At 37.2% G+C, this 10,000-nt stretch overlaps 1 protein-coding gene across 1 annotated transcript; it reads left to right on the plus strand.

Moving 5' to 3' along the window:
* Positions 1-240: 240 nt before the first annotated feature.
* Positions 241-5,136, plus strand: LOC101852689 (the record flags this gene model as incomplete). Its single annotated transcript, XM_005097466.3, is given in 5 exon segments — positions 241-753; positions 1,967-2,182; positions 2,615-2,707; positions 3,732-3,881; positions 4,264-5,136. Coding segments are annotated over 5 exon segments (1,185 nt in total), but the record flags the coding sequence as incomplete, so codon positions are not given.
* Positions 5,137-10,000: the final 4,864 nt, after the last annotated feature.

The raw sequence follows: 10,000 nt of genomic DNA on the forward strand, positions 1-10,000 counted from the left end.
CGGGGGAGTTGTAGTCATCACAGTGTTAGCAACAGTCATATTTTTTTTTTTAAACTTTGAGTTACTTCGTCATTCTTGTTTTTCATTTACATTTTGGTCCCCCTTTTTACTTGGGTAATACACTGGCGTTATCTTGGCAGTAACTGTAATATTTTTGGGATAATTTTTTTACATTGTTTTGCCGACATCTACAACTGTGTGCCCACGTTTGTGTTTAGATCAGCTCACTTTTTTCAGCAGAATGGTGGTGACATAGATTTGGAACAAAGACAGCAGACCCAAGTCAAGCACTCTGAAGTAGCTATGAAGCCAGGGGACGAGCCTTTTGCCCCATCTTTCCTGCGCCATCCTCTTGAAGGGGAGCTTCAGTTAAGCACATCACCACTTCAGGCAGACAGTGGGGACCGAAGTCTTGGAACACGACGAACATTGCGGGAAAGAATACAACACCGTCTGCCTAAAAGGAAACAAAAGCGGACACGTCAAGAGCGACAGCAACAAGAACAGAGACAACCGCCTTCAACACCGCCACCAAATTTGCCATGTACCCAACAACAGGAACGAGCTTCAGCTAGTTCTCTCCCTGTCCACACTGATGTACAATGCGATGGGTGTGGGTCAAATCCCCTCACAGGCGTGCGTTTCAAGTGCCCGGTGTGTCCAGACTTCGACCTGTGTGCGGACTGCCAGGACCTGAAACTACACCCGCATTACGACCAGATGGTGGCGATTGTTTGGCCGGAGGATATTCACGTATGTCGATTTATTGTGCTTCCTTTGGTTGAAGAACAGTCGAAACTGTTTTAGATGTCCTTTGTCGAGATGAAAAGTGGTTGTCTTAGACAAGTGGACATCTTGAAAAGTATCATTATAACTTTTGGATAACGCAAGGGGGAAGTGGGAAGTGATCGTTCGTACAGGGGATTGCCTTGGACAGATGATAAAGAGTTGGCCTTTTTTGGCATTATTGCAGTAGAAATGAGCCACGAACCATGATCGCCGATGCCTCAACAAGATAAAACTAAATTCAAAGACGCTCTTTATAGTTGTATACTCTTCATTGAAAGAGTTTCAAACGTTTGAAAAATACGGTTAGTCGCCTAAAAAATACACAATTACATGAAAGTGTTATGGTCATGAGGTCCAGCGATTTCGTATGTATTGCCAAGCGTGGAGGGGAGTCTCTTTGGGGTTTTGTTCCTCTCGTAGTCTTCTACGTAATGTTTCATTTTTGAATTCGCTTTCACTTTTCTCATTGTACTAGTGCTACACTTTCGAAATGAATTCTTTTCCTCTTTGAGGTCGTGTAAGCCAATCAAAGCCCGGGTAGGTAAAAAAAAAAGTAGACCGAATACCGTTTCTAATGTCATCGACCTCCCAGAAACAATAGAGATCTTTAAGGTCTCCGGTCAGAATTAGAAAGGGCTGAGATGTCCGAAACACATAAGAAATATAAGTCAGAAGAAAATCGAACCACAGGTTTATAACCATGAATTTCTGCTGATACATACTGTTAAAGTTCGAAATCTAGATATTTTCGGAAATTGTTTTGGTAGGCTGTTTCCGATTATGTAGTTGCTGCCACCGCCCTTTCGGAACCTTCATCTCTTCTGCGCTATATTTCTTTTTTTCTTCTTCATATTTACGTATGTCCTCTTACAGTTTATGTATTTTCTTCTCTCTGGCTTCTTAGTCTTCCCTTCTCTCACTTCGACGTTATCCTTTCTCACTTCTATGTAATTCCTTCTCGTGTCTTCGCTACCTCTTCTCTCACATCTAAGTTGCTCTTTCTCTCACATTTAATTAATTGCTGTTCTCACATCTATATTATTTATTCTTAGCTCTCTTCTACGTTATTGTTTCAACTCATTTCTATATATATCCTTCTTGCTCGTTCAGATGTTATGTCCTCCTTTCTCTCACATACATTTATTTTTACTTATCCCTTGCGCACCAATACCCACAGACGTTGAATATCACTGCCGCCTCCTCCAACGCAGAGGCAAGTAGCACAGTGGTGCATAATGTGACGTGTGACGGCTGCAAATTCTACCCACTGGCCGGCACCAGGTACAAGTGCACGGTGTGTCCTTGCTTCAACTTGTGTGAGGCTTGTGAGAAGAAGAAACAGCATCCACCCGCGCACCCGTTCAAGATTTATGAGAGGCGCGTTACTGATGCTGTGAGTAATTTACCACCGATATTAAAATGAGCTTAAAATGAATATTTTGTTAAATTACAGAGAAGGGGGTTAAAACACTGACTTTTAACGTAGTCACTCATTCAGCAGTTTTAACCAAAGATAGGGTTACTTACTTTCAAGCCCTTTCCCATTTCCTCCCTGAGCGTGCTTGCACTCATATGCACACAAATAAACACAGACAAACACAAACACACACACACACACACACACACACACACACACATGCATGCGTGTAGGACCATCTATATCAATTACTTTTTGTGCTGAACATTATGTTTCTCATTGCCACATTTCATAATTACTTTTTGATATGTACAACACTTATTTTAGATACGATTTCCATTGAAAGTCATATCCCAAATCGACAATAAGAGAAATGTCCAATTGTAATTTTCAAATATTGATGACCAGGAAAATATGGTGGATCTGTTTGATGACCTAACGCAGTTGGTGGCCACGGCAGCCACAACAGTGTCAGGTTACCCTGTGCATCCCGGTACAAAGGTACTTGTATTTCATGAGCCATTCTTCTGTTGGGAATATCATGTAGTCAAATGTAGTACAGGGCAGATTAATCTTTGGTTGGGAATGATAATTTAGTCAAATGTACGTTCAGTACTGATCAATCTTTCGTTGTCAGATTTGTTAATGTGTCTGCTGATTTTGGGGTGTAGTCTGGTATTTGAAATCCGGATCTTGTTCATGATTCTTCTGATTTTCTTACATATTTTGAAAACAAAATTATAATTTTTATGTGTGCCTTTTCAAGCTCAAACATACTCATTAAACAGATGGCCGCCATTTTGATAGAGTCCTATGTGTACTCAACAACGGTCGTTTCTACCCATAGTGACGGCACTAATATCATTTGTTGTATTAGGTTTTTGTGGTTCTCGTGATTTTTTAAAATTCTTGCATTGCTCAACACTTTGGAAAAACAAAACGGGACAAGGAAACTCTTTATTCTAATTAAGAATGACGTTGTCGCATTTAATGTCATTGTACAGCTAAACTCTCCAGAACTGTTTATATGTAGATATATTTTAAGAGAAGATATCTTAATTTGTGAAGCATCCATTTTTCAATTTCCATAACACGTTTTTAAGCTGAGAAGTAACTCTTGTTCGTCTTATATACTATGAGTTTCTAAAAGTTGCACTTTTCTGTTTGAATTTTCCTGTGATTTGATATTTCTGAACCCAATTTCTGTTTAAGGCAAACCGTTTTAAAAACTGTTCCAGTGCAATACCTACTTTTTTGTTTAAATTTTCCTTTGAGCTGATATTTCTTACCACAATTTCTGATTAAGGCAAACCGTTTTAGTGGGTGGTTGGCGGGTGCTCTGGTTTGGTTTGCTTCTTCTTTCGTGTCAAACATCTATCGTCCTTATCTCCGCTTCTTCTTTTTTATGTTTGTTACTCTCTTGTATCACCTCTAATCTTCTGGCGCTCTTTTGACCTTATGCAGTTGCAAGCGCCGAAAAACTTCTACTAAAACTAAACTAAAACCGTTTTAAAAACTGTTGCAGTGCAATACCTGTGCTTCCAGCCCTATCAGAGGCGTATGTTTCAAATGTACACAGTGCAAAGATTTCTGCCTGTGTCATGACTGCTATGAGGCCGGGACAGGCCATGAACACGAGATGAAAGCCGTGGTGTCAGAGACACAGGAACTGCAGGTATTTTAATGTTTTTATGGGAGTGTTTGAGTGTGTGTGCGTGTATGTGTGTGTGTGTGTGTGTGTGTGTGTGTGTGTGTGTGTGTGTGTGTGTCTGTGTGTGTGAGTGTGTGTGTGTGTGTGTGAGAGAGAGAGAGAGAGAGACAGAGACAGAGAGAGAGAGAGAGACAGAGACAGAGAGAGAGAGTGTGTATGTGTGTGTGTGAGTGTGTGTGTATGTGTTTGTTTGTTTCAACTTTGATCATGTCTTCAATCTAATCAAGTACCTGTAAAATCATTTTATTTGTCTCTTTAAATTGTTTAGCCCCCCCCCCCAAAAAAAAAGAGCCAAAAAAAAAGTTTTGACCCTGTTGTTTTCTCTTCCATCCAATCCTGTTCCCAGGAAGAACTGAACAGGTCGATGTCGAGCATGCGCAGTATGGAGGAAGAACTGAGCTCCTTCCGTGACAAGTGCTTGTGTCCCATCTGCTTGGACCGCTACAAGGATCTGGCCTTCCAGTGCGGCCATCAGACGTGCCAAGATTGTAGCCAACAGCTTAGAGAATGTCCCGTGTGTAGGAGGGAGATCAAAAAGAGGATACGACTCTTTCATTAACTTATTAAACCCTGAGTTTTTTTCACCGTTCGCCAGAGTTTTTTTCTACAGTCACCTTGGTGCACTATGTCTCATTATAACCCCAAAGGTTTGCCCCCAACTTCTAAATTCTAAAGGGCAGAAACAAAGGCTAAGTCATTATTAAAAAACTTGGTTTGTGAATAGTTCCGAAAAACAAGTAAAAACTAGCTCTAAATAAAACAAGACAGTTGTCACAATAGTATTAGACGCTCCCAAAGTCCGATGATGAACAGGGTTATTACCACCGGACGCTCCCAGCGTCTGATGGGGTTGAAAGAATTAAAGCAATTACTATATCGTGGCGAAATCGGGCTCTTCTCAAGTTTAGGAATTCGAAGAAATTGGCATTGTCCCACCGGTTTGGCCATGTTTAACGATTCTTTAAATTTTTGGGCTCAACATTATTTAAAAATACATTTCTAGTTGGATTTCCCCCAAAAAATGCTTACCAAAGATGACAATAATGTATTTGTAGTTTTCAGGTACACTTAAGATTTGGAAGTCACCAAATTTTGGCGGCCATTTTCCCCCTAATTTTCCCCCTGATACTAAGCGATCCGCACCTCCTTCAATTGCAAATATTTCGACTTCTATTGTGGATAGATGGGTATTTCCTGAATAAAAAAAGAACAAGAAAAATTAACAGGCTTTAAAATTATACTAATAAAATCATATTCCCCCAAACTGACGAGCGCCTGATTCCACCACATCTTGACACAGTCTTAATTACTGGTAAAGATTGCTGTGGTAAAGTCTGGCTCTGATATTAACCTGTCCTCTGTTGATTCTTTTTTTCTTAACAAAAGAAAAGCTTGATAATCACATTTAAAATATAAAGAAAACAATCGTTGTTGAGCTTTATAGGGACAGTATCGCTGCACAAAATGGCAAAAGTATCAAATCACGAATTTCATGTTCTGTTGAAGCTTATTGTAGAGAACATCATTGAAGTGTACCATACTTTTTGAATTTTAAAATGATCTTTTGTAGATTCTTTTTTTCTAACAAAGGATAAGCTTGATAATCACATTTAAAATGCAACGAAAACAAGTTTTTTTTTCTTTTAACATTATCACACCCTACTTTTGCTACATTATTATTATGATTATGATTATTATTATTATGATGATGATGATGACGATGATTATTATTATTATTATTATTATTGTTTATTATTATTATTATTATTATTATTATTATTATTATTATTATTATTATTATTATTATTATTAAAACTATTTTTTTAAGTTGTTAAAAATAATATTAACATTTTTTAAAAATATTACATTGTCATCACCACCATCATCACGATTAATATAATTTTTATTTTTTAATTAATTTTTTTTTATTATTTTTTTTAAATTTATTTTTATTTTTTTAAATATTTTTATTAACATTGGTACCCACTTTGCAGCAGAATTATTTTTTCCAAACTAGCTGTGATTACATTATTTTTTAGTTCTGACATTGGTCACACTCATTAGGATGTTTTTGGTCATTATAAAAAATAAGCTTCTTTGTGATGGTGTTTTAATTTGTGTTGGGGTTGTCTACGGGCAGTTTTCTACCCACAGTATGTTTAGTTGTCATATTTATATCGTTCCTGACTATAAAAGTGACAATGCTTATGCATATACGGCTTAGCAGTGCAATACATCTACAGAGATCACGCAAGCTTGTTCACAGACATCTGTTTAAAATTCTTTGACAATAATAGATGTTGTGCTTTGCGAGTAAAAAAAAAATACCTCCAACTATAGAATAGCTTAAAATCCATATATAATCTTAAATGTTTCTTTTGTGTACTCAATTGAAGTAATACAAATCCTGTCATGCATACCTGTATATATATATATATATATATATATATATATATATATATATATATATATATATATATATATATATATATATATATATATATATATATATATATACATTGTGTAAATACATTTGCAATTGCTTGTTCGCGTTTGGGTTTGATTAAATGGTGCTAAGGCAAAGAACTATGCTGAAATCCACGAAGTTAAAACAAAAATTAAATGTAGAACAAAAATGGAAAGATGAATTTTTTTTTTAAGATTTTTTTTCTTTTAATCGTAACCAAAAATTATGACCATATTTATTATTGTTACCCATAACGCCAAAGGAAAGATGTATAATTTTTGTTGAATAAAATTATACATTATATATCTGAAGGGCCACAGTGAAACAACAAGAGAAGTCTGTGTTTTGCATAATTCGAGTTGTGACGCGAGTGTGTAAGTGTTTATGCACCTTTTCTTGATCATCTAGGTGTCCAGGGCTAAGAATCCTATGAGTCGCCCAATATCAGGCTTGGAAAATAGGGCTATATAGAAGAACGCAGGGCTGTCAAGTATTTCTTTTTTTTCTAACTCCAAAAAGTGACATCCCTTGTTTGTTTGTTTGTGTGTGTGTGTGTGTGTGTGTGTGTGTGTGTGTGTGTGTGTGTGTGTGTTCAAAGTTAAAGTTATCGAGGACGGTTGTATTAATAGTGATATCTATTGAAGGAATTAAAATTGGTATGTAGTGATCCTCTGTGTAATAAAGAAATTATATATTTCTATTTAAAGAGTATCCTCCAGCTTCGTGCTCGGATTCCTTTTTGTAGATTCACTTATGGACTCATTGTTCTTAATCTTACTATCTGTGTGATATCTCTGATATAATTATTTCAGAATTAAAAAAAAAAGAAATTTATATCGCTGTAGCAGCTGGATGCAATGCCTGTCCATCCATCTTTCTTTGCTTTATGAGATGCAGTCCGAAGATCTAGTTCTGGCTTTAAAACTTAGGACGGGATTACCCTCTCTATTTCAAATTATTAAGGTAACGCATTTTGGTTATTCGACGTCGCTATTTTTGGAGCACTTTAAAAAAGAGCCATAATTTTGTCATCATATAACAGATTTCTCCATTCTGTGTTCTTTATCTGGAGCTTAAAACGACCCATTAACAATATGCATAAATTTTTTATCATGAAATATACAAATTTGGGCTTCCCATGTGTGTATGGTGGTTCTAAATGTGCCGCAATATTGCCTGTTATTCTGTTTCTGATCGGACACAATATTATGTGTCCCCTACGTTCCTTGAAGAGGTAAAAAGTTTCATGTTACAACTGACATAATTTGCGAAACTAACAGTCAACTGTATGGCTTTTACTTTTTCTTCAGTTATCAACTTACTAGACACAGAATACATAATATGGGTCTTATCATTTAATAATAAACAATGTTCGCCAATATTGATAGACAATATAGATCCTGTGGGAGATGAGCGGCGTCTGTGGTGTGGTGGTACGATCCTTCTCTGCTGCACGCACGAGACCCGAGTTCGATTCCCGACGTGCGGATATAGATCTAAATTTAGCGAGTCTATTGGCCTTTCTACCTAGATGTTTTAAATCCCTCTCTGCCCCGGTTAGCGTTGACAGGCAGTGTAGGAAGCCTGCCTTCTAAATGATCTTAATCGTCTCTATTGGCGCGTATAAATATATAAAATGAGAAGAAAGCCAAAATATTTTTTCGAGGGATGGGTATGTTTAGTGTTCCAACAGGACACAGGATTATGGAAGAAAAATCATCGGGTTAAGTCTGAAAGAATAAGAGCTCAAATTGTGATCGATCGTGGAACATTGACGGTTAGGACAGTTTTGTGGTCAGCGGAAACACAACAGCCATTGACACTATAGGTGAAGTTAAGGTAAAGCGTGAGGGAAAATTCTTATACCTTACATAACGTACATCCACGGTGTGCCCTGGTCATCCATCATTGGTTCGGACGTCAGAGAGGTTTCAAACGTATGTATTTAGCTTACACATACACACACATGCACACACGCACGCGCGCACACACACATATGCACATTAACACCCCCACCCCCACACCCCCCCAAAACACACTCAAAACACAACCACACACACACAAATACACACGTACACTTACTCATTCACATACTCACTCACTAATTCACTCACTCATTCTCTAACCCACTCTCCTCCCAACAAACGAACAAACAAACAAACAAACACAGACAGACGCATACAGAGTAGAAGTGTGAGAGACCGGAGTGAGAGAGAGAGTGAGAGAGAGGAGGGGGGAGAAAAGCCAACGTGCATTGAACCTCATACATTATCGAGTATACGTGGGCGCAGAATCTTATTCTTTGAAATTTAACATTCAAACACCATTATTACTGCACATAAAATAAATATATGGTAGACAGTATTCTCTGATTGTATCAAAATTTATTCGTGCCGTAATTCAATAGTATCGGGTAGGTTCTGATTAAAGCTAAGCAAACAATTAATATATGATTGGAAGAAGAAGAATTATTATCACTAGTTATAGTATGTTATCATTAGTGTGTTATTTCAGACGCAAAACCTCAATAGTTAACGTCTATATCCTATAAGATGAAGTAAAGTAGGCGATGAGTCTTTAAAAACAACCCAAGAACAAGAAGGCACTGTTCAGGATTCGAACATGATTTATCAAAATATTAGCTCACAGAGTGTTAATGACACAAACTGATCAAGAAAGAAAAATGATCGAGAAATGGACGAAAGCCGTAGGTGTTGGCAAACTTTGCTACCAAAGATTTACTCTATCCGCAATATATTTCAGTCTCTGAAAAATTGTCTTCCAAAATTGATGCAAAATATAGCAATTGTCTCCAATTAAGCTAACAAACTCTTCTTAATCCGTTTCAAAAGGGAGTTCTTTTGTATGCAAATCTCCTGCCCATTCTACGCAAGACACGTTATAAAAATAATTTCAAACCTGCAATGTTTACAGCACCTCGAGTAGAGACGTAAACTATCTTCCTTGACCTCATGATTGTCGGTTATGTCTAGTCGAGACCTAACAATCGAACAGTCAGACTTCATGAAATAACTGACCACCCTAACCTTTTCAAGAGAGCGTTGTTTTTCAGGCTACCGAGCGTGTGTTACTCGGGGCTAAAAATTAGAGTTTCAACATTTGCATCCCATTTCAAAATGGACCTTTTGCTTGTAAAATTATGTTTGTTACATATCTATCCCGTATGCCCGAGCAAATAATGCACATGTAGATCTGGAAGATTTCGTTTGTTGATACATCTTCTTTGCAAAAGCATAATGTACAGGGGTGAACTGTTTTATCATATTTCTGTTGTGCAACACGACGGCAACAAACTTTTACAAAAATATAATCCGGATGGATGTTCTAGCTTTCGGTAAATTCTGATGTCAATTGGATCATTAAAAAAGAAAGTTATTAATGTTTCTTTGAACTAACTTTTTCTGGTCAGCTGGTTGCTTGTGGAGTAGTATATCGAGCGGTCATGTCATATATAATCCTCATTCCGGAGGTTCAAATCAAATTATATATCGGCCCACTCTAGACTGTGAGAGTGTACTCATCAAATATTGTCCCCATTAAGATTAAGTCAAGGGTTTTTAATCAAGTTATATAATATGTAGGTAACTCTGGACCT

The sequence above is a fragment of the Aplysia californica genome, unplaced genomic scaffold (genome assembly GCF_000002075.1).
Source record: "Aplysia californica isolate F4 #8 unplaced genomic scaffold, AplCal3.0 scaffold00155, whole genome shotgun sequence".
Lineage (NCBI taxonomy): Eukaryota > Metazoa > Mollusca > Gastropoda > Aplysiida > Aplysiidae > Aplysia > Aplysia californica.